The sequence below is a fragment of the Spermophilus citellus genome, assembly GCF_964194105.1.
Source record: "Spermophilus citellus genome assembly, contig: SCAFFOLD_451, whole genome shotgun sequence".
Taxonomy (NCBI): Eukaryota; Metazoa; Chordata; class Mammalia; order Rodentia; family Sciuridae; genus Spermophilus; species Spermophilus citellus.
The window spans coordinates 77,299-104,561 of NW_027673122.1; the positions used below are offsets into that span (position 1 = coordinate 77,299).

Below are 27,263 nucleotides of genomic sequence, written 5' to 3' on the forward strand. Positions count from 1 at the left end.
AAGTGGATCAAGGACCTAGGATTTTAACCAGAGACTCTGCATCTAATAGATGAAAGAGTAGGCCATAATCTTCATCACATGGGGCTAGGCCGCCCCAACTTCCTTAATAAGATGCCTATAGCACAAGAATTAAAACCAAGAATCAACAAATGGGATGGATTCAAATTAAAAAGTTTATTCTCAGAAAAAAAAAATCTGAGGTGAACCAAGAGCCTACATCCTGGGAGTAGATTTTTACCCCTCACACATTAGATAAAGAATATCTAGTATATAAAGAACTCAAAATGCTAAGCACCAAAAAAAAAAAACCCAATAATCCAATCAACAAATTGGCTAAGGACCTGAACACACACTTTTCAGAAAATGATGTTGTATCAATCAACAAATATTTTTTAAAAAGTTCATCATCTCTTGCAATTAGAGAAATGCAAATCAAAACCAATCTAAGATATCATCTCACTCCAGTCAGAATGACAGCTACCATAAAGACAAACAATAAGTGTTGGCAAGGATGTGGGGGAAAAGGCACACTCATACACTGCTGGTGGGACTGCAAATTGGTGCAAACAACATGGAAAACTGTATAGAGATTCCTCAAAATCTGGGAATGAAAACACCATTTGGCCCAGCTATTCCTCTTCTCGGACTATTCTCAAAGGACTTGAAAACAGCATACTACAAGGTCACAGCCATGTCAATGTTTATGGCAGCACATGCAGAATAGCAAACTGTGGAGCCAACCCAGATGCCCTTCAGTGGATGCATGGATAAAAATATGGGGCATATATACACAATGCAATTTTACTCAGCAATAATAAAATCATGGCAATTGCAAGTAAATGGATGGTATTGGAGAAATGAAGTTAGGCAAACCCAAAAAATAAATGTTGAATGGTTTCTCTGATATAAGGAGGCTGAGCATAGTGGGATAGGGAGGGATAGCATGGGAGGAATAGATGAATTCTACATAGGGCAGAGGGGTTGGAGGGGAGGGGAGGAGGCAGGGGATTAGCAGTGATTGTGGAATGTGATGACACCATTATCCAAAGTACATGTATGAAGACACAAATTGGTGCCAACATACCTTATATACAACCAGAGATATGAAAAATTTTTGATATATATGTGTATTAAGAGTTGTATTGCAGAAAGAAATGAGTACATATATAATGGCATAAATTAGCATGAATATACTTTCTGTACAGAGATACGAAAAATTGTGCTCTATGTGTGTAATAAGAATTGTAATGCATTCCACTGTTGTTCTATATTTTAAAAAATAAATAATTTTTTTTAAAAGAAAGGTACTAAAACCCATTGGGGAATCTCTAAGCCTACATGGCTATATATCTTAAAAACACAGAGCTAGAAGGGAAGATGCATGAACAACATGAGAAACCAAGAAAGAATGTGCCCCAAACAAAGATGCAACATTATTAGAATCCATCTTCAGAATAGCAGGATAAATGGGAGAAAGTACATAATATTTTTGTGAATTAAAGTATGATATGAGAGCAAATACAGGCAGCAAAGGATCATTTTGATAAAGAGCTACATAAGCAAATAGAGAAAGCAAAAGATTCCTTCAATAAGGAGATAGAGATTTTGAAAAAAAGAAAAAAAACAGAGATCCTTGAAATGAAGGAAACAGTAAACCAAATTAAGAACTCAATAGGCAGTATCTCCAACAGAATAGATCACTTGGAAGACAGAACCTCTGACATTGAAGGCAAAATATATAATCTTGAAAAAATAAAGTTGACCCCAGTGAAGATGGTAAGAAACCATGAGCATAAGATTCAAGAATTGTGAGATAATATGAAAAGACCAAATTTAACAACTATTGGGATAGATGAAGGCATAGAGGTCTAAACAACAGAAATGGACAATCTGTTCAGTGAAATAATACCAGAAAAATTTCCAAACATGTAGAGTGAATTGGGAAATCAAATACAAGGATCAAATAGGACACCAAATGAACAAGATAACTACAGGTCCACACCAACGCACATCATAATGAAAATACCTAGTATACAGGAGGAGCAGAGCATTTCAAAAGCCACAAGAGAAAGGAATCAAATTACATTAGGGGAAAACCAATCAGGATCTCTGATTTCTGAACTGAGACCCTGAAATCTACAAGATCCTGAAACAATATAAACCAAGCTCTGAAAGAAATGGATGCCAACCAAGAATCATACCCATCAAAATTAAATTTTGATTAGCAATTAGATTTCAATTCAGATGTTATTTTTTGAGAAAATAAAAACCTTCCATCATACACCAATTTAAAAGAATTTACAACCAGAAACCTGCACTAAAGAACATCCTTAGCAAAATATTGCATGAGGAGAAAATGAACAACAATAAAAAATCAGAAAAGGGTAGTATCACTCTAAAGGAAAAAAACCTATCAAAGAGAAACTGACTTAGTTAAATACCAAAAATAAACAAAAATAACTGGGAATACAAATCTTGTCTCAATAACAATCCTGAGGGGGTTAAAAAATAATAATAACCCTGAAAGTTTAGTTCCAACTCAGCAATCAAAAGACAGGCAGATTGGATTTAAAAAAGACCAACAATATGCTGCCTCCAAGAGACTCATATCATAGGAAAAGATACCCAGAGACTAAAGGTGACAGGTTGGAAAAAAATATATCACTTAGGCTGGGGCTGGGGCTCAGTGGTAGAGCACTAGCCTAGCACATGAGGGACCCTGTATTCGATCCGCAGCACCACATAAAAATAATAGTAAAGGTATTGTGTCCATATACAAAAAATAAATATTAAAAAACCTACCACTCACATATACTGTGGAGGCAAGCAGGGGTTTCCATTCTTATATTATTTGATATATATATTCTTATATCAAATAATGTGGACTTCAAGTGAAAGTTAATCAAAAGGGATAAAGAAGGACACTACATACTACTTAAAGGAACCATACACCAACAAGACAGAACAATTATAAATATACACACCCCCAACACAATGGAGCATCTATGTTCAAACAGACTTTTCTCAAGTTTAAGGGCCAAGTAGACCACAAGACAATAATTCTGGGTGACTTTAACACACCTCTTTTACCACTGGATTGATCTTCTTTTACCACTGGATTGATCTTCCAGACAGAAACTATAGAACTCAATAATGCAATCAACAACTTAGATTTAACTGACATACATAGACTATTTCATCCTTCAACAGGCGAAGACACTTTCTTCTCAGCATCAAATGGATCCTTCTCTAAAATAGACCATATGTCATGCCAAAAAGGAACTCTAAGCAATACAGAAAAGTAAAGATTCTACCCTGCATTCTATCAGATCATAATGAAATGACATTAGAAATCAATGATAAAAATAGAAGCTACTCCTATACCTGGAGACTAAATAATATGCTAGTGAATGAACAATGGGTTGCAGAAAACATCAAAGAGGAGATTTAAAAATTCTTAGAGGTGAATGAGGACAGAGATACAACATATCAAAATATCTGGGACACTATGAAGGCATTACTAAGAGGAAAGATCATTGCATGGAGTTCATTCCTTAAAAAAAAGAGAAAGTCAATAAATGACCTAAAATTACATCTCAAAGCCCTAGGAAAAACAATTGATCAACACCAAAAGCAGTAGAGGACAAAAAATATTTAAAATAAGAGCTGAAATCAATGAAATTGGAACAAAAGAAGCAAATAAAAATTGACAAAGTGACTGGTAATGGAACCACCATTTGACCCAGCTATCCCACTTCCTGGTCTATAACCAAAGGATTTAAAAACAGCATACTACAGTGACACAGTCACAATGTTTTTAGCAGCACAATTCACAAGAGTTAAACTGTGGAGCCAACATAGATGCCCTTCAGTGGATGAATGGATAAAGAAAACCTGGCATTTGACACAATAGAATATTACTCAGCAATAAAAGAAAATAAAATCATGGCATTTGCAGGTAAATGGATGGCATTGGAGAAGATAATGCTAAGTGAAATTAGCCAAACCCGAAATAACAAATGCTGAATGTTTTCTCTGATATAAGGAGGCTAACTCATACTGGGGTAGGGAGGGGGAGCATGGGAGGAATAGATGAATTCTATTTAGGGCAGTGTGGTGGGAGGAATAGGGAGGGGAAAGGGATTAGCAAGGATGGTGGAATACAATAGACATCATTATCCAAAGTACACATATGAACACACGAATTGATGTCAACCTACTTTATAAACAGAGATTTGAAAAATTGTGCTTATGTGTAATAAGAATTGTAATATATTCCGCTGCCATATATTTTTAATTTTTTAAAAAATTTTCAAAATGAAATGTTGGCTCTTTGAAAATCAAATACATTTGATAAAACCTTATCCATGCTACTGTAGAGAAGGAGAGAAATACTCCAATTACTAAAATCCATGATGAAAAAGGAAATATCACCATGAACACTAGAGAAATACAGAAGATAATTAGAAATTATTTTGAAAATTTGTACTGCAATAAAACAGAAAATATTGAAGTCATCAACAAATGTCTAGAATCATGTGACTTACACAAACTGAGTAAGTTAAACAGATCATTTTCATGCAATGAAATAGAAGACACCATCAAAGACTACCAACCAAAAATAAATAAATAAATAAATCCCAGGACTCAATGGATACAAGACCTTCAAAGAAGAACTAATGCTAATACTCCTCAAATTATTCCATGAAATATAAAAAGAGGGAGCACTTCCAAACTCACTCTATAAGGCCAATATCTCCTTCATTCTAAAATCAGACAAACACAGAAAAGAAAGTGTACTTCAGACTAATACCTCTAAAAAGCAGAAGCAAAAATTCTGAGTAAAATTCTGGCAAATCAAATACAAAAACATATCAAAAAGATGGTTCATTATGATCAAGTGGGATTCATCCCAGGGATGCAAGGTTGGTTCAACATACAGAAATCAATAAATGTAATTCATCACATCAGTAGATTTAAAGATAAGAAACTTATGATCATCTCAACAAATGCAGAAAAATCATTTGACAAAATACAGCACCCCTTCATGTTCAAAACACTAGAAAAACTAGGGATAACAAGAATTTATCTCAACATTTTATAGGCTATCTATGCTAAGTCTCAGGCCAACATCATTCTAAATGGAGAAAAACTGAAGGCATTCCCTCTAACATCGGAAAAAAGACAGGGATGCCCTCTCTCACCCCTTCTATTCAATATAGTTCTTGAAACACTGGCCAGAGCAATTAAACAGATGAAAGAAATTAAAAGAATATGTATAGGAAAAGAAGAATTTAAACTAGCACTATTTTCTGATAATATGATTCTGTACCTAGAAGACTCAAAAAACTCCACTAGAAAACTTCTATAACTAGAATTCAGCAAAGTAGCAGGATATAAAATCAACACCCACAAATCAAAGGCATTTGTGTATATCAGTGACAAATCCTCTGAGAGAGAAATGAGAAATACTACCCCATTCACAATGTCCTCAAATAATAAAAAGAAACTTGGGAATCAACAAGAGGTGAAGGATCTATACAATGAAAACTAGGAGACACTAAAGAGAAATTAAACACCTTAGAAGATGGAAAGATTTAACTTGATCTTGAATAGGTAGACCTAATATTATCAAAATGGCCCTACTACCAAAAGCACTCTACAGATTTAATGCAATTCTGATGAAAATCCCAATGGCATTCCTCATAGGAATAGAAAAAGCAATCATAAACTTTATATGGAAAAATAAGAGAACCAGAATAGCTAAAGTCATCCTTAGCAGGAAAAGGGAGGCAGGCAGCATTGCTATACCGGACCTTAAAATATACTACACAGCCACAGCAACAAAAACAGCATGGTACTGGCATCAAAACAGGCTGGTAGAAATTCAAATTAAAACCACTCTAAGATACCATCTCACTCCAGTCAGAAGGGCAGCTATTATGAAGACAAATAACAGGAAGTGTTGGCAAGGATGAGGGTGAAAGGCACACTCATACACTGCTGGTGGGACTGCAAATTGGTGCAGCCAATTTGGAAATCAGTATGGAGATTCCTTGGAAATCTGGGAATGGAACCACCATTTGGCCCAACTCTTTCTCTTCTCAGACTATACCAAAAAACTTAAAAACAGCACACTACAGGGACACAGCCAGGTCATTGTTTATAGCAGCACAATTCAGAATAGCTAAACTATGGAGTCAACCTAGATGCCCTTCAGTGGATGCCCAGAATAGAGGACACAGAGACCGACCCACAAAACCACAATTATCTTATATTAGACAAAGGTGCTAAAAATATGCACTGGAAAAAAGATAGCATCTTCAACAAATGGTGCTGGGAAAACTGTAAATCCATATGCAGCAAAATAAAATTGAATCCCTCTCTCTCACCAAGCATAAAGGTTAACTCAAAATGGATCATGGATCTAGGAATTAAACCAGAGACTCTCCAAATAGAAGAAAGAGTAGGCCCTAATCTCCATCATGTGGGATTAGACTACAACTTCATTAATAACACTCCTATAGCACAGGAATTAAAACCAAGTATCAACACACGGGATGGATTGAAACTAAAGATTTTTTATAAAAAAAACTCAAAAGAATAGTGAGCCTACTTTATGGGAGCAATTTTTTACCCCTCATACATCAGATAGAGCACTAATCTCTAGAGTATATAAAGAACTCAAACGTCTTAACACCAAAAAAATAATAATAATAATAATCCAATCAATAAATTGGCCAAGGACCCGAACAGACACTTCTCAGAAGAGGATATACAATGAATCAACTGTTTTTGACACTGGTTGGCACAAGTGTCACTACTTCGGGTCTCAAAATTGCAGTCTTTCACCTAATTCTGATGTCACTTATAAGTCCCAGAATGTCATCTACACTGCTGATCTACTTCCTGTAAATTGGGCGACCCTACAACTACCAAACATACAAAGAAGCATTCAATATTAAGATATCAGCTATATACAACTCTAGTAAATGAATTAAACACAACCATGATAAAATCGTAACAACCTGTTGCACAAATATAAAAAAAATGGCTTCTAAAGGCTATATGGAGAATGCAGGCATATAGAATGGTCAACAATTCCATAGAATAAGTTTATGGGACTGAAATATCTGACACTGAGATTTACTATGAACTTACAGTACCCCAAAAGGTGAGATATGTGGCAAAGAGTATACAAACAGATTAGTGGAATAGAACTGAAAACCTAGAAATAAACTCAAAAAACACACAAGAGATGGCAGGATTTCCCTGGAGATGATATAATCTTTTTAATGAATTATGAACACCCTGGCATCTGTATGCAAAGAAATGAATTAGACACAGAACTTACAACTTTTGAAAAATGAAATAATTCATCTGAAAGAAAATGTTAAATTTGTAGCTTGTGTCAGACAACATAGCAGAAATTCTATATGGCTTTGTCCTTGACATGAACAAAGCCAGAAGCAAGATCTATAAATGAGAAAGTTAATAAACTTTTCCTGTGTTGAAAACCATTCTGTATTTTGAAGTATGCTATTAACTGAATGAGAAGAAGCTGGATGAAATATTTGCCAAATATATGTATGATGAAGGTCTGGAATAAAAAGAAAATACATTGAGCTCTTAAAACTCGGCAAAAGAGATGCAGTTTTGGCTCAGTGTTAGAGCAATTTTCTACCTTGTATGAGGCACTGGGTTTGATCTTCAGCACCACATATAAATTAATAACAAATAAAGGTCCATTGATAACTAAATATATTTTTAAAATACTGAGCGAGATAACAAGCAATTTAAAAATGGGCACTATCACATATAATGGTATTAGAAACTTATAAGAAGCAATAATAAGAATGATATAATCTGAAACTATAAGAAACTATACAGATCCATGGAGATAAGATTTGTGTATGTACATCTGTTTTTCTATAGATGTCTGTATATGTACATAGATTTATAATTATAGATATATAAAATACTGCAGAGTTACATAGTTTAAGCATATATCTTTAAAATCATTTATTATAATGAGTCATATTAATGAATAATTATGTGACATTATGAATTATATTTCATTAATTATATGTAATTTATGCATAAATACAAAATAACCTGTAAGGTTTTCACCTACAGAGACATTTACATAATAATATTTTATGGAGCTATGGTTGTAGTTAAGTGGTGCAGAAATTGTTCTGCATGTGTAAGACCTTGGGTTTTATTACCAGCAGCACAAAAACAAATGCAATAGTTTCCACTAAGGCCTTGATAACAGTGAGATTTGACAGATATTTCATAAATCTACTCTGTCATTTTCTTGGAAAACCACAGAATTCAGTGGGTTTCTGTGTCTCCTATCTGTAATAGAAACTTCAATGTCTGAAAAGTTCTACTTGAAATATTTTTTTACCAATCCCCATCAATTTCTAATGTCATTAAGTTAAAACAATCAATCATGACCCTAGTGTATCTTAAGAATAATATTTGTTTAAACTTTAATTTTTACTTTTCTTATGTTTCTGCTTAGTTCCCAGCCTTATTTACTTTGGAGTTCATAAAGTCTCCAAATTATTCCTCCAGTTCAATCACCATGGTTCCAAGAATTGTAGCTGAAATGTACAAACTGCCCACTTAGGGAATCTACACTGATAGCCCTGCCCTGGATGAGCCCATGTATCAGTCTGCTCTTAAAAGTCAAAGTCATAAGGAACAAATTGTTATGCCTTTTATCTTTCTAAAATACGTTGTCTAGTGAACAAAACAGAATTAAAATTTACACAAAATCTAAAAATGAGAAAACATTAAAAATGACAAGGGATGCAAAAATTAATTTTTGGGAGAATGTAAATGAGTGTTAGAAGGACCTGATTTTTTATGTATAAAAATATCAGAAATTAAACACTGGTGATCGTTTTGCAACATTATGGCTACTGTATAAGCTATGAGATTATAAACTTAAAAATGGTAAATTAGATTTTACTTATATTTTGCAAGAAGAAAAAACGTATTTGTAACAGGCACAAGAATATAGTCAAAACCACAGCAAAAATAATAATAAGTATATTTAAAAAGATTAAAAAAACAAATAAAAATGCAAGTGATATTTGCCCAATAAGTAACACTACTTCCATAATGAGAAACATTTATTTGAATATGCTACTGCCTATATATAATGATCAACAGTTGATTGTTTTCTTATGCCTGACTTATATTTGTATCAGAAAAGCATGTCTGAGTAGCCATGAATATTGGCTATCTGTAATTGTAATTAATTTTATATTTTGATAGAGCCACATTTTTGTTCCTAGCATCCTAATTCACCATAGCCAAATTATGAAAGCAGTTCCCATGCCGGTTAATAGATGAATTGATTAATAAAATGTGATACACACAATATGTTTTTAGTCAGCGATAAAGAAGATGTAAATTGTGACATTTGTCAGTAAATGAACAGAAATTAACAACATCATGCTAAGCGAAATTAATCAGACTGATCAAGGGTCAAATGTTTTCTTTCACATGCGACAGCTACAGCAAAACAAAAAGGGAAAGGAGAATTAGATATCATAAAGATATAGAGAAGATTAGCGGAGTATAAGGAGACAGGGTGGGAGTGACAGGAAAGAAGAATATCAAATGAATTTAAAAAAACATGGGTATATAAAAATATACCACTGTGAATTCCACCTTCCTGTATATGTAGAAAGCATCAAACGTATATGAATAACAAGATTAATAAAATAGATGAAGGAGAATAATGGGGGAAAATAATGAAGGGAAAAAAATAAGGTAATGAGAATTGAAAGGGATTAAATTAATTTAACAAAAGAGGTAAAAGCCTTGTACAATGGAAACTACAACATGCTAAATAAAAAGAATTAAAGAAGACCTAGAAGATGGAAATTTCTACCTTCTTCTTGAATAGGTAGAATTAATATGTCAAAATTACCATGCTACCAAAAGCACTATACAGATTTAATACAACTCCAATCAATATCCGAATGGCATTCCTCATGGAAATAGAAAAAGAAATAAAAATTAATCCTGGAAAAACAAAGAGAACCAGAAGAGGCAAAGCAATCCTTAGAAGAGGAAGGCAGGTGGCATCACTATACCAGACGTTAAACTATTCTTCAGAGGAATAGTAACAAAAACAGCGTGGTACTGGCACCAAAATAGACAAGTAGACCAACTGTATAGAAAAGAGAACACAGAGAATAACACACATAAATACAGTTATCTCATACTAGACAAAGGTACCAAAAACATATTGGAGAAAAAATAGCCTTTTCAACAAATGGTGCTAGGAAAACTGCAAATCCATATGCAGCAAAATAAAATTAAGACCCTCTCTTTCATCAAGCACACAACTAAACTCAAAGTGGATCAAGGACCTAGGAATTAAATCAGAGACCCTGCACCTAAGAGAGGAAAATATAGGTCCAAATCTTCATGTTGGATTAGGCCCCAACATCCTTAATAAGACTCTTATAGCATAAGAATTAAAACCAAGAATCAATAAGTAGACGGATCAAAACTGAACAGCTTCTCAGCAAAAGAAACAATCAATGAGGTGAAGAGACAGCCAACATCCTGGGAGCAAACTCTTACCACTCACACATCACATACAGCCCTCATCTCTAGGGTATATGAAGAACTCAATCTTGACACACATACACACACTCCCAAAAAAAAAAAAAAAAACAACAACAAAAACAACAACAAAAAACAAATAACTCAATCGATACATGGACCAAGGAACTGAACAAGCACTTCTCAGAATATGATATACAATGGAGCAACAAATATATATAAAAAGTTCAACATAGTAATTATAGAAATGCAAATCAAAACTAAGATTTTATCTTACTCAAGCCAGAATGGAAGCTATTATGCATATAAACAATGAGTGTTGGCAAGGATGTGGGAGAAAAGGCACAATCATACATTGCTGGTGGGGATACAAATTGGTGCAGCCAATATGGAAAGCAGTATGGAGATTGCTTGGAAATCTGGGAATGAAACCACCATTTGACCCAGCTATCCCACTCCTCAGTCTATCTCCAAAGGGATTAAAAACAGCATACTACAGGGACACAGCCACATCAATGTTTACAGCAGCACAATGCACTATAGCTAACTGTGGAGCCAACATAGATGCCCTTCAGTGGATGAATGGATAAAGAAAATGGGATATATATACCCAATGGAATATTACTCAGCACTAAAAGAGAATAAAAACATTGTGCTTGCTAGTAAATGGATGGAGTTGGAGAATATTATGTTAAATGAAGTTAGCCAATACCCAATAAAACAAATGCCAAGTCTTTTCTCTGATATATGTGGAGTGACTCACAGTGGGGTAGGGAGGGAGAGCATGGGAGAATTAGATTAATTCTAGATAGGGAAGAGGGGAGAGAGGAAAATGGAGGGGGAAGGGGATTAGCAAGGATGGTGGAATATGATCAACATCATTATTCAAAAACACATGTATGAAGATTTGAATTTGGTGCCAACATACCTTATATACAAACAGATATGAAAATTGTGTTCGATAAGAGTTGTAATGCAGAAAGGAATGAGTACATGTAGAATGGCATAAATTAGCATGAATATACTTTATATATAGAGGAATGAAAAATTGTGCAATGTGTGTAATAAGGACTGTAATGCATTCCACTGTTGTCATGTATTTAAAAGATAAATAAATTTTTTAAATAGAAAGTTATTGGAACCGTTGGGGACACTATAAGCCTACAGGATAAAAATTGTAACACCTTGAAAACAGAGAGATGGAAGGGAAGATTCATGAAAAACCAACAAGAATGTACCGTAAACAAAGATGCTGCATTATTATAATCCATGGTCAGAACGGCAGGAGAAATAACAGAGAAGGAGTGGAGGAGGTACATAATTTTCTGTGAATTAAAGAAAGAAATAAGAGCAAATACAGGCAACATGGGATCATTTTGATAAAGAGCTACATAAGCAAATACAGAAAGCAAAAGATTCCTTCAATAAGGAGATAGAGATTCTGAAAAAAAAAAAAACAGAGATCCTTGAAATGAAGGAAACAGTAAACCAAATTAAGAACTCAATAGGAAGCATCTACAACAGAATAGATCACTTGGAAGACTGAACCTCTGACATTCAAGGCAAAATATATAATCTTGAAAAAATAAAGTTGACCCCAGTGAAGATGGTAACAAACCATGAGCAGAAGATTCACGAATTATGAGATAACATGAAAAGAGCAAATTTAACAACTATTGGGATAGAGTAAGGCATAGAGGTTCAAACTACACAAATGGAAAATCTATTCAATGAAATAATATCATAAAAATTTCCAAACATGTAGAGTGAATTGGAAAATCAAATACAAGGAGTGTACAGGACAACAAATGAACAAAATCACAACAGATCCACACCAATTCACATCATAATGAAAAACACGTAGCATACAGAAGGAACAGAGTATTTTAAAAGCCACAAGAGAAAGGAATCAGATTATATATGGGGGAAACAAATCAGAATCTCTGATTTCTCAACCGAGACCCTGAAAGCTACAAGATCCTACAACAACATATACCAAGCTCTGAAAGAAACAGATGCCAACCAAGAATCATACCCAGCAAAATTAAATTTTGATTAGCAATTGAATTTCGATTTAGATGCTATTTTTATGATAAAATAAAAACCTTCCATGATACACAAAAGTTAAAAGAATTTACAACTAGAAGGCCTGAACTACAGCACATCCTTAGTAAAATATTCCATGAGGAGGAAATGAAAACAATGAAAATTAGAAAAGGGAAATATCACTCTAAAGGAAAAACCCATCAAAGAGAAACCAAATCAAGTTAAATACCAAAAATAACTAGGAATACAAATCATGTCTCAATAATAACCCTGAATGTTAATTTCCAAAACTCACCATCAAAAGACTGGCAGATTGGATTTAAAAACAAGATCCAACAAAATGCTGCCTCCAAGAGACTCATCTCATAGGAAAAGACACCCACATGCTGGCTCAGATTCCCCCTGGCCCCCGGGGCTTGGGCCCAGCCCTGGTTTCTTGTGTGCACGCCAAAGAGGCCAGCTCTCAAGGCCTTGAAAGATTTGTGGTGTCTGTTTCCATATTATTCAGCCTATAACAGTCATGTGGGAACGTCCTGACCTGCTTGGGTCTGATAAGGTTCCTGGTTGAAGGCTTAGTATGAGTCGACAAGGACCACCTGCCCCCCTCCGCCCTTGCTTCCGCCTACCAGTAACTTTCCATTCAGCCTGAAAGAAATATATAAGTATGAGCTGAGATAATAAAGCCAGATTCCCCCTGGATGAAGGACCTCGGACTCCTGTGAATTTTGTTAATCCCGACGTCTCCCGCCGGACTCGGTCCCATTCGCCGGACGCGGCATTTGGAGGTCCACACCGAGACCGGAAAGCGGAGGTAAGCGGACGGGACTACGGGACTCACCTTCCATAAGAGAAGGGGGAGAATTGGAGACCTTCCATAAGAGAAGGGGAAAAGAGACCTTCCATAAGAGAAGGGGAAAAGAAGTGCGCACCATGGGTAATTCAGCAGCTAAAGTTCGTCTGGCCAACGAACTCAGGGAGCTGCTGAACACACAAGGAACAGGAATAAAAACAAAAACTGTAACAGAATTCGTTGAAGTTATTGCCCAGGCATGTCCTTGGTTTCTGACAGGGGGATTTCTTAATAACAGTGATTGGGATCAGGTCAGATGTGATTTACAAAGATTGTTGAGGGATCAAGGTCCGGAAAGTATTCCAATCGCCACTTTCTCTTTATGGAGACTGGTTAAGGATGCTTTTTTAACTGATAAAGTGAAGATTAAGGAGCAGCTTGCTGAATGCGAACAGGCCCTTGATCAGGTCCAGGAAGAGCAAATGGCAGAGTCCTTATCCCTTTCCCATTATTCTTCCACATCTCCTTCTTCATTCTTAGATCCGCCCTAGCTGCTCTCAACCCTGCCTTCTCATCTTCCCCCTCCCTAATAGGCCCACAGAAAAGTCTTAACTGACCTTCTCCAAAATATTCACCATGGCTTATTTTAGGATTTTCAACAAAAGAATCTCTACAAAAAAGTTCAATGTGGATAAATTTCCTATTTTCATATTGCCCTGTTTTATTTGGCTACTGTCTGAAAAGATCAGCACTCCAGGCAGGCGTTAGACACTCCCTTACTAGTTTTTCACAAAAATATGTAAACAAGGCCTCTAGCCTTGAGCTGGGCTTCACAGTGCTGAGTACATTTCTAAGATAAGGGAGTTACTAGCTGGGCTCCATGGTAACAGCTGGCAGGAGGAGGAACTGGAAAGGGAGATAGAGGAACTAGAGGGTCGAATGAAGAAGTCAAGATTTAAAGCACCTACGGCCCCAATCCCTGTTGTGCTCCCTCCTTATAACCCCAATTGGGACGAGGACAACCCCAGAAGGTGGGGGGGGGGGAGAGGTTCAGTGGCAGCCTAAGACGGCCCAAACTTTTCCAGTAATTGAAAACCTGGATGCCGATGGACAGCCAGCCAGAGTGCATTTCCTTTAGCCTTTAAAGATATCAAACAACTTAAGGAGGCAATTATAAATTATGGGCCTCATGCTCCCTTTACATTAACCCTCTTTGAGTCTTTCTCAGCTAATCAGTTGGCTCCTAGTGATTGGCAACAACTCTGTAGGGCTGTCTTATCAGGAGGAGATTTTTTGTTATGGAAAAGTGAATATCATGAGAGATGCCGTGAGTTGGCCCAAATTAATCAGAATGCAGGTCATCCACAGAGGAATGCAGAAATGTTGACGGGGACTGGGCAATATGCCACCATTGACCAACAGATAAATTTTGACCCAGGCGTTTACGCTCAGATTGCCACAGCTGCCGTGCATGCCTGGAAGGCCTTACCCGTCTCCAAAACAGAGGCTAAAATTTCAAAAATCTCTCAAGGACCTTCCGAGCCATATTCAGACTTTACAGCCCGCCTAATGCAGGCAGCGGGAAAAATATTCCCAAACCTGGAACAGGCCATGCCTTTGATTAAGCAATTGGCTTATGAAAATGCTAATACCTACTGCCAAAATGCCATAAAGTCCTCACGAGCCAAAAGTGTTGATGATATGATTAGAGCATGCAAGGATATAGATGGGCCCCATATCACTGGTCAAGTTCTGGCCGCGGCCCTTAAGACTGGTTTTCAAAAATCTAACAATCAAGGGGTTAACCTGAGGAAATGCTTTAAATGTGGCAAAAGGGGTCACCTACAAAGAGATTGCCCGGAATTTCATAACAATCCTGGCGGAGATAAACCTGGACTTTGTCCCCGCTGCCGTAAAGGCAGACACTGGGGTAATAAATGCCAGTCCAGATGGGACATTGATGGAAACCCCATATCGTCGGGAAATGGGAACAAGGGCCCGCCCCGGGCCCGGAAGTCAGAGTGTACGGGGCGATACAGAGACAGAACAAGCTGCTACCGCAGTAAGATCTTAGCCAGGCGGGGAAAAATGCAGACAAAATCAAACAAAATGTAATCGGCTAGGAAAACTTAGGGAACTTTTGCCCCGAAAATGGGCAGCGGACTCCATGTTGTTTGCATCACCATGGTAACCATGGGGTGCCTGGCCGGGAGAGCGGCTTCCTGGTCCCACCTCCCACACTTTTGCGGGCTACCGATTGGTTCTTCCACAGTCACTCAGACAGGACTTCTAGTCCCGCCTTCCAGCCACTAACCTGTACTGCTGTGTTTCAGATTTCTACCGGAGCTGCTCAGAGCCTGTATTTTTAAAAGATGCCTACCTGTAAATGCTAACGAAAGATATCTTTTTTCAGACAAAATTTAATTCTACAGGTTTCTATGTTACAGTCCTAAATTTAAGCTAGTTCTAAGTTAAATAACCTTTTTCTTTATAGTTGTGTTACTAAATAATGTTCTATTGATGAGAGATATCAAATATGTTTCTTTATATTTTACCTTTAATTTTAGAGGTCATGAGGATGCATTTACTCACCACAGGAACAAACCGACAAAGTTCCTGTGATGACCAAAAAATCCTTATTCTCATTGCTAACTATAAAAATAAAAATGTATACTCAAGGATCTTATTTCAGTTACATCAAGTGACGTCACATAAAAGAGTGCACTCCTAGTTAAAAATAAATTAAAATGGATCCAAATATTTTAAGACCACGTGGTTACATAAAGTTAATACAATTATAAGTTAAGTTCTTATTCTTAATATATATTTTTTAGATATTTAAATAACCTATATTTGTTAATCTATAAATTAATTAGCACATGCCTAATTGATTAGTTAATATATATTTGCCTAATTGTTTTTCTTCAACAGGAAGCCCATAATTTATGTTTTATATTTACATTTATCAAGATACTCTGCCTTTTCAGTTACAGATATTTGAGATAAATGTGTTTACTGTAAATTTGCTTTTAAGTGAAAATACAACCAAGTAATTTCTAATTCTCAAAGTTACTGTTTAAACTCATAAGATGATAAATTATTATAATTATTTCTACAAAATATCTAAAGGTTTTAACCATACTTTCATTGATATTCCTTATCAAAGTATAATAATTTGTTTATAGATTCTAAGGTTTTCAGAAATTGTTCCAAAGTATATTTTTTTTTAAGAAAAAGATGCTTCAACAAAGAAAAAGCACACATGGATCCTAAAAAGAAGAAAGAAATCATCTTTGGGTAAAACAAGGTCTTTATATTCATTTTCCTAAAAAAAAAAAAAAAAAAAAAAAAAAAGGGGGGGGTTTATATTGGTATCTAAACAGATGATGTAAAAAGTTAGAACAATTAAAAAAGAGATTTATATATACTAAACTGACTATAATTAATTTAAGGGTATTTCAGGTTATTTTCCTAATTTAACTATACTAATGTGAACAAAAATTTTGTCCATATTTTGATATGATAAACACCTATTAAAATGTAAGTTTATTTTTTAAAGAAAGATCCTTATTGCCTAATAATTCTTATTGTTTAAGATAAAGATTAATTTTGGTAAATAAATTCACATTGTTGATTAAATATTAAGTATATTGAACTACTAACTTAAACCCCTGTATGACCTTTTGAGAAAAGACCCCTCACCCACCTCCCAGCAAAAACCTACTCCAAAAGCCTTGAAGGCACTCAGGTTAATAAAAACAGCCCCACAAAAGATGCAGGTTACCCAGATAGATTATTCTATACCCCTATCATTTATAATCCTGCCATCAAAATTAACTCCTACTGGAGTGTTTTGGCAAACAGGTCCCATCTATTGGGTCCATCTACCCGCTTCTAACTCTCGGGTAATAACTCCCTTTTATGAACTAGTGATAAATCTGATCTGGAAAGCCAAATATTTGGGTGATGCACTGTTTGGAAAAACTTTTGACATTCTCATTCAGCCTTATACCCAGGATATGACTTTATAATTACAACAAGAACATGATCTTTGGTGTCTTTTTCTCTGTAATTTCAAAGGTCAAATTGATAATCACTTCCCCCGACATAAACTTCTAGAAGGCCTTAAAAAATGTTCTATTAGGGCTGGGGATGTGGCTCAAGCGGTGGCGCGCTCGCCTGGCATGCGTGCGGCCCAGGTTCGATCCTCAGCACCACATACCAACAAAGATGTTGTGTCCGCTGATAACTAAAAAATAAATATTTAAAAAAAAATGTTCTATTATTTTTCCTAAAATTATTAAAGGGGAACCTATCCCGGGGGCTCAGACTGTTTATACAGACGGAGCTAAAGGGGGGTTTGCTGTTGTGTTTGATGGATCTCAAGTAATTCGACACTCTGTTCCTAAACTGTCTGCCCAAAGATCAGAAGTTGAGGCTCTAATTATGGCTCTTAAACTTTACAATTCCACCCCACTTAATGTGTATACTGATAGTCTCTATGTTGCCAATTTAGCCTTAGTTATTGAAACAGCCCCTTATATTGACAGGCAATCTACTATCATGGAACAATTACAAAAGGTTCAGCTTCTTGTTTGGGCTAGACGAGATCCTTTATTCATTGGACATATCCGAGGACATTCAGAGCTTCCTGGGCCTCTGGCGGAAGACAATGCTAAAGCAGATGCCGCCACTCACAATATGGGACCGCTTTTCGGTCTCCTCCTTATAGTTGCTGTAGGCCCCTGCCTTGTCAAGAGAATGACACAATTTATTAAAGACCAAATTAACATTCTGACTTCTAAGCCAATACAGGTCCATTATCAACGCCTACAAACCAAGGATGATTTTGCTGAAGTTTGTCTCCGACCAATCCAAAGATGACTTTTCTACAATGATCCCTGCTTCATGCCTTCCTCCTTTTACCCCCTTTTCCTTCTTTATTTTTGTTATTCCTCTCCTCTGACTCTATGCCTTGTCGAACCGGAACCAATTAGAGACCCAATAATGACTGGCTGGATCTCTACCACTAAATGCCTTGGTAATAACGAGCTGATCTTGTAGTACCCAGAGACGGGCAACTTTCACGCTTGCACTGCAACCTAAGACAGGGGAATGGGGCCTCCCCAGAGACGGGTAAGCACTGTAAGGGCAGTGAACGACCTAAGACAGGGGCTACTTGATTCCCTTTGACGTGCAACAAACAAAAGAGGGGGAACTGCTGGCTCAGATTCCCCCTGGCCCCCGGGGCTTGGGCCCAGCCCTGGTTTCTTGTGTGCACGCCAAAGAGGCCAGCTCTCAAGGCCTTGAAAGATTTGTGGTGTCTGTTTCCATATTATTCAGCCTATAACAGTCATGTGGGAACGTCCTGACCTGCTTGGGTCTGATAAGGTTCCTGGTTGAAGGCTTAGTATGAGTCGACAAGGACCACCTGCCCCCCTCCGCCCTTGCTTCCGCCTACCAGTAACTTTCCATTCGGCCTGAAAGAAATATATAAGTATGAGCTGAGATAATAAAGCCAGATTCCCCCTGGATGAAGGACCTCGGACTCCTGTGAATTTTGTTAATCCCGACGTCTCCCGCCGGACTCGGTCCCATTCGCCGGACGCGGCACCCACAGACTGAAGGTGACAGGTTGGAAAAAATATATCTCTTGGGCTGGGGCTGGGGCTCAGTGGTGGAGTGCTCACCTAGCACCTGTGAGGACCTGTGTTTGATCCTCAGCACCACATAAAAATCAATAAATAAAATAAATGTATTGTTTCAATCTACAAAAAAATATTTTAAAAAAACATACCACTCACATGGACTGTGGAAGCAAGCAGGGGTTTCCATCCTTATATCAAATAGTGTGGACTTCAAGTGAAAGTCAATCAGAAGGGATAAAGGAGGACCTTTCATACTGCTTAAGGGAAATATACACCAACAAGACAGAACAATTATAAATATTTATGCCCCAGACAGTGGATCATCTATGTTCAGACAGACTCTTCTCAAGTTCAAGGGCCAAGTAGACCACAATACCATAATTCTGGGTGACTTTCACACACCTCTTTTACCACTGGATAGATCTTCCTAACAAAAGCCAAAGAGAAAATACAGAACTCAATAATACAATCAATATCTTAGATTTAACTGACATACATAGACTATTTTATCCTTTAACAGGTGAAGACACTTTCTTCTCAGCAGCAAATGGATCCTTCTGTAAAATATACCATATGTCATGCCAAAAAGCAACTCTATGCAAATACAGAAAAGTAAAGACACTACCCTGCATTCCATCAGATCATAATGGAATGAAATTAGAAATCAATGATAAAAATAGAAGCTACTCCAACACCTGGAGACTAAATAATATGCTAGTAAATGAACAATGGGTTGCAGAAAACATCCAAAAGGAGATTTAAAAATTCTTAGAGGTGAATGAGGACACAAATACAACATGTCAAAATCTCAAGGACACCATGAAGACATTACTAAGAGGAAAGTTCATTGCATGGAGTTCATTCCTTAAAAAAAAGTAAAAGTCAAATAAATGACCTAAAATTACATCTCAAAGCCCTAGGAAAAAAATGAATCAACACCAAAAGCAATCAAGGACAGAAATAATTAAAATCAGAGCTAAAATCAAAGAAATTGAAACAAAAGAAGCAATTAAAAATTGACAAAGTGACTGGGAATTGAACTGCCATTTGACCGAACTATCCCACTCCCCAGTCTATACCCAAAGGACTTAAAAACAGCACACTACAGGGACACAGCCACAATAATTTTAGCAGCACAATTCACAATAGCCAAACTGTTGAAAAACCTAGATGCCCTTCAGTGGATGAATGGATGAAGAAAATGTGGCATCTGTACACAATGGAATATTACTCAGCAAAAAAACAGAATAAAATCATGGCATCTGCAGGTAAATGTATGGTGTTGAAGAATATAATGCTAAATGAAGTTAGTCAAACCCCCAAAATCAATTGCTGAATGTTTTCTCTGATATAAGAAGGCTGACTATACTGGGGTAGGGAGGGGGAGCTTGGGAGGAATAGATGAATTATATTTTGGTCAGAGGGATGGGAAGGGAGGGGGCGGGGATTAGCAAGGATGATGGAATATGATGGACATCATTATCCATCGTACATGCATGAAGATATGAATTGGTGTCAACCTACTTTACAGAGATATGAAAAATTGTGCTGTAGATGTGTAGTAAGAATTATAATACATTTTGCTGCCATATATTTTTATACATTAATTTTTTTAAATTTTCAAAATGAAAAGTTGGATCTTTGAAAAAAATAAATACACTTGATAAACCCTTATCCATACTAACGTAGAGAAAGAGAAAAACTCAAATTACATGATGAGAAAGGAAATATCACCATTAACACTAGAGAAATACAGAAGATAATTAGAAATTATTTTGAAAATTTGTACTCCAATAAAACAGAAAATACTGAAGACATCAACAAATGTCTACAATCATATAATTTAACCAAACTGAGTGAGGATGACATACACAAGTTAAACTGATCATTTTAAAGCAATGAAATAGAAGACACCACCAAAAGTGTACCAACCAAAACCAAAACAAAAAAGAAAAAAAGCCCATGACTCAATGGACACAAGATCATTAAAGAAGAACTAACACCAATACTCATGAAATTATTTTGTAAAATAGAAAACAAGGGAGCACTTCCAAACTCATTGTATGAAGCTAAAATCACCTTGATTTTAAAATCAGACAAAGACACATCAAAGAAAGAAAACTTCAGACCAATATCTCTAAAAAACAGCTACAAAAATTCTGAATAAAATTCTGGCAAATCAATTACAAAAACATATCAAAAAGGTCGTGCACCATAATCAAGTGGGATTCATCCCCATGATGCAAGGTTGGTTCAACATAGAGAAATCAATAAATGTAATTCGTCACATCAGTAGATTTAAAGATAAAAATCATATGGTCATCTCCATAGATGCAGAAAAGCATTTGACAAAATACAGCACCCCTTCATGTTAAAAACACTGGAAAAACTGGGGATAACAGGAACTTACCTCAACATTGTAAAGGCTCTCTAATCTAAGCTCCAGGCCAACATCATTCTAATTGGAGAAAAATTGAAGGCATTCCCTCTAAAATCTGAACAAGAGAGGGATACCCTCTCTCACCACTTCTATTTAACCCAGTTCTTAAAATAACTGGCCAGAGCAATTAAATGAAAGAAATTGAACGAATAAGTACAGGAAAAGAAGAACTTATACTAGCACTATTTGCTGATGATATGATTCTGTACTTACAAGACCCAAAAAAACTCCATGAGAAAACTTCTAGAACTAGAATTCAGCAAAGTAGCAGAATATAAAATCAACACCCATAAATCAAAGGCATTTCTTTATATCAGTGACAAATCCTCTGAGAGGGACATGAGGAAAACTACCCCATTCATAATATCCTCAAGAAAAAGATACCTGGGAATCAAAAAAAGAGGTGAAGTATCCATACAATGAAAACTACAGAACCCTAAAGAGAAATCAAAGACCTTAAAAAATGGAAAGATCTACCTTACTCTTGCATAGGCAGAACTAATATTATCAAAATGACCTTACTACCTAAAGCACTATACAGATTTAATGCAATTCTGATCAAAATCCCAATGGCATTCCTCATGAAAATAGAAAAAGCAATTATGAAATTCATCTGGAAAAATAAGAGATTCAGAAGAGCCAAAGCAATCCTTAGCAGGAATAGTGAAGCAGGTAGTATTGCTACACCAGACCTTAAACTATACTAAAGAGCAAGAGTAACAAAAACAGCATGGTATTGGCACCCAAACAGGCTGGTAGACCAATGGTACAGAACAGAGGACACAGAGACCAACCCACAAAATTACAACTACCTTATATTAGACAAAGGTGCCAAAAACATGCACTGGAGAAAGGATAGCATCTTCAACAAATGGTTCTGGGAGAACTGGAAATCCATATGCAACAAAATGAAACTGAACCCCTATCTCTCACCATGCACAAAAGTTAACTCAAAATGAATCAAGGACCTAGAAATTAAGCCAGAGACTGTGCATCTAACAGAATCAAAGATAGGCCCTAATCTTCATCATGTGTGATTAGGCCCCAACTTCCTTAATAAGACTCCTTTAGCACAAGAGTTAAAACCAAGAATCAACACATGAAAGAAATTAAAACTAAAAAGTTTTTTATCAAAAAAAAAAAAAAACACATTAGAGAGCCTACATCCTGGGAGCAAATCTTGACTCCTCACACATCAAATAGAGCACTAATCTCTGGGGCATATAAAGAACTCAAAAATCTTAACACCAAAAAAACAAATAATCAACAAATGGGCCAAGGACCTAAACAAACACTTCTCAGAAGAGGATATACAATTAATCAACAAATATATGAAAAAAAATGTTCATCATCTCTAGCAATCAGAGAAATGCAAATAAAAACTAAGATATCATGTCACTCCAGTCAGAATTGCAGCTATTATGAAGACAAACAACAGCAATGGTGGCGAGGATGTAGGGGAAAAGGCACACTCATAAATTGCTGGTGGGACTGCAAATTGGTGCAGCCATATGGAAAGCAGTATGGAGTTTCCTTGGAAATCTGGGAATGGAACCACCATTTGACCCAGCTATTCCTCTTGTTTGACTTTACCCAAAGGACCTAAAAACAGCACACTACAGGGACACATCCACATCAATTTTTACAGCACCACAATACCCAATAGCTAAACTATGGAGCCAACCTAGATTCCCTTCAGTAGATGAATGGATAAAAAAATGTGGCACATATACACAATGGAATATTACTCAGCATTAAAAGAGAATAAAAACATGGCATTTGCCAGTAAATGGATGGAGTTGGAAAATATTATGTTAAGTGAAGTTAGCCAATCCCCAAAAAACAAATGCCAAATATTTTCTCTGATATATGGGGGTGACTCACAGTTGTGTAGGGAGGAAGATCATGGAAGGATTCAATTAATTCTAGATAGGGAAGAGTGGTGGGAGGAAAATGGAGGGCGAAGGAGATTAGCAAGGATGGTGGAATGTGATGGTTATTATTATACAATGATATGGTCAACATCATTATTCAAAATACATGTATGAAGACTTGAATTTGGTGTCAACATACCTTATATACAAAGAGATGAAAAATTGTGGTATATATGTGCATTAAGAATTGTAATGCAGAAAGAAATGAGTACATGTATAATGGCATAAATTGATGTGAACATACTTTATACACAGAGATATGAAACATTGTGCTCTATGTGTTTAATAAGGAGTGTAATGCATTCCACTGTTATTGTGTATTTAAAAATAATACTATATATATATATATATATATATATATATATATATATATATATATACACACACACACATAAATTAAATCATGACATAAAAACATCTAAAAGAAAGAAATTGTGAGATAGGATGCATGTGGTGCTACACAACTCATATATCCAGTGGTCTAGAGACTGAGGCAGGGGGATCACAATTGTGAAGCTGACCCCAGCAACTGAGTGAAACCCTGCCTAAATTTTAAAAAAAAGTAGGCAATAGTAATTTTAAAAAATTAAATTAAGAAAAAATTTTAAATTTTTAAATTTTTTTAAAGTAAAATTTTAAAAAGGGCTGAGAATATAGTTCAGTAATAGGACACCCTGGAAATTCCATTTATGGCAATCAGCCACTTTTTGTTTGCCATATTGCATACAGTTTGACAAATACTAAGAAACACCTTGTCAGTTTTATATTGATTTCACATAAATGTCACATTTCACATATAATCATATTTTTAAAAGGACACCTGCAGAATTTGAAAAAAAAAAAAAGGCAAATACAGATCAGCACATAAGAGACTGAATGATAAAATTCCTCCTTATAAAGATGGCCTCTTTTCTCAGGTTCATCTATGATAACACCCCATCAAAATTTCACCATGATTTCCTTTTCATTGAAGAAGGGACCAAAGAAAACAGTTTGAAAATTTACCATGGTAGAAGGGGAGTCAGATCAAGAGTCCCAGTTTATCCCTAGAATGGATTTTCCAGCATGATCTGCAAACTGTGGTTGCTAGCAGTTGAGCTCCTCTCTAGCCAGTCCCTGAGGGTAGACAGGACAAATGCAGTCCATCCAGCAGCCCTGCCTGAGCCCTCTCCCCCCTACCTCAGTAATAACTCCAGGCCTGAACAGTTCTTTCTGGAAGAAGTATGTCCAGGCACTCAGAGTCCAACATTTTTTCCCATCTTATGGACTCCATCCTAACCCACCAAGCTTTGGGAGCAATGGCAACTGTGCATGTGCAAATCTCCCTGGATCAGAAAGGAGGGTCTTCACATTGGTGTGTAAGTATTTCCCTGGGCTACAATCCCCACAAGGAGTGAAGCAAAAGGGGTCAAAACTACAGCTCCCTGATTCTTTCTAGAATAGGCTCACATCACCTTCTTGCAGTGAGCACAGGCAGCCTGGGTTCTAACCAATTGCGTCAGGAATTCAGTCACCAGCTAAGTAGGAGACCTTCTTCAGCCTGAGCCCAGCTGTGGGAAAGGCTCCTACCAAACAGGTGAAGGAACCAGTCCTCCAATGACATGGATATGGAGAAAGACCCGCTCACATGGGGCTAGAATATAAGCTTAGTGCAGCCATTTTAAAAAATAGCATGGAGTTCTTTAAAAGCTAACAGAGTAACGACCACTCTGGACGCATTTCCAAAGGAACTTGAACCAGTGTGTTCATAAATGGCTGCATGCCCATCGCTGTTCCAGGATCCACAGCAGCCAGGACGAGGGAACATCTGAAGTGGCTTCTGGATAAGGAGACTCTTCCCAGCTGCAGGGAAGTCACCTACTCCCCTGAGAATCTACTTCCCCAAAATACACCTGCTCATAGGTCAACAGGTGGCTGATATTTACCAGACGCTCAAGAGACCTCAGATGAGCCAGGTGTGGGATGCTCATGTCAGGCAGAGCCAAAAAAGGACCAGGAAAATCTCAGAGGGCATGAGAACCCCTAGGACATGCAGTCCACAGCGGGGACACTCAGCCCAAAGATATTCTGACAAAGTGTCTGGCCTGGGAAATAAAGGGAGAATACACATGCACACACACATGTGCACACATATTTTTACTGGAAATGGGGACAGGGGACTTGAATTTGAGGAATTCATTGATACATGTGTACAGGTTTAATCTGGGAGACGGGTTCTGGATCTTACATTTTGCTTCCCTTACATTTAGAACATTCAGGGGGAACCAGGCAAAAGGGCACACCCCTGTAATCCCAGCAAGTCAAGAGGCTGAGCCCCAAGTTCAAGGCCAGTGTCAGCCTCTGTCTCAAGATAAATGATAAAAAGTAGGAGGAATGTAGCTCAGTGGGAAAGGACCTCTTTGTTCAATACACTATGCCCCCTGCCCCCCCCAAAAGAAAGAAAAGCTCAGGGGGGAAGAAAACCCTGAGACCCATGCAGATCTCAGCCCCCTTGGGTAGGAAAAGGGCCCACAGACTGGTGATTCTAACGGTCATGACACTCTGAAATCCAGCACAGAAGAAATTCAGGGAGGAGACTTGAGCTGCCAATTTGTACAGGAGATACCCATGTGTTCCATAATAATAAAAAGAATCCAACATCTTTAGAAACCCAAGAAATGTGAAATAAAACCCTACCAGAGAGAAAATGTAATAGTATCAATGAAGATAGTAAACAAAAGAATTATAATAAACTCAAGGAGTTTAAGTGCTTCTTAACTATTTGTGGAAACTGTTTTGCTATTAAAGACACATGATAGACCCCCGCCGCAGGGACTTGCTGCAATCAGTTCATATGACCAGGATAATACATTCATAGTCATGGGATATTCAGCTTAAAAATAGTATAAAATACCATGGGTCAGTTTTACACGGTGCCATATGCATGTGGTATTATGTATAACTCTGATGCACTAATAAACAATCCAGCATGCTTTACTCTTAATGGAAGCATCCAGTCCTAAAATTCATCCACAAAGTTAAATATTTGTAAACTTAACCAAGAAACTTTTTAATTATAAGGGAAAAAAGTTATTACCTAACATGTACATTGTGAAGCTGTACTGTTACAATTATCTTTAAGGAATACGACCTCAATAAAGTCCACCCGCGAACCCACGTGGATGTGAAAATCCTATACTTAATTGCAACAGAAAAGTCATTATCAATCAAACCCTAACCAGGCCAATGTCAGCAATGTAGCTAGACCCGCGGTCAGAATAAAAACTAAAAACTACCAGGGACATGGCTGAGTGGTAAGGCACCCTTCTGTTAACTACAAAACAAAAAAACAAACTCCACAAAACTAGCTCAGGAATAAGCGAGATCCCTGTTCACTGAAGCTCCCCTCCTGCAGGAAAACGGTGTTTGGAGATTGGAATTTTTTTTTTTCTTTTGGTACCTGGCATTGAACTCAGGGGCCCTCGACCACTGAGCCCCATCCCCAGCCCTATTTTGCATTTTATTTAGAGGCAGGGTCTCCCTGAGTGTCTAAGTGCCTCACCCACTTGCCAATGCTGGCCTTGACCTCGCAGTCCTCCCGCATCATCCCCCTACCACCAGCCACTGGGATGACAGGTGTGCGCCATCCCCTGGCTTGGAGTTGATTATTCTCTGGTTCCACCTGTCAATCACCACAGCCCAGGAAGACGCCAGGCAGCCAAGCTCACCTGCCACTTAGGACTGGAGCAGGGGCTGAGGCTGCCCCATGGGATGGGGAGGCTGGAGGGGTCTCCGCCACTGTCAACGCTCTCCACCCGGCTGGCCATGGG

The 27,263-nt window shown here is 37.1% G+C and overlaps 1 protein-coding gene across 1 annotated transcript in view; it reads right to left on the reverse strand.

Annotated features, from left to right (window-relative positions):
* The window catches only part of LOC308640073 (uncharacterized protein), a gene marked incomplete at both ends in the record, with an annotated part of 70,365 nt that extends 43,328 nt beyond the window's left edge, over window positions 1-27,037 (reverse strand). Inside the window, one exon of the mRNA XM_081312121.1 lies at window positions 26,996-27,037. Within this exon, the coding sequence (XP_081168247.1) occupies window positions 26,996-27,037 (42 nt within the window). The remainder of the gene's footprint in view (window positions 1-26,995) is intronic.
* Window positions 27,038-27,263: the final 226 nt, after the last annotated feature.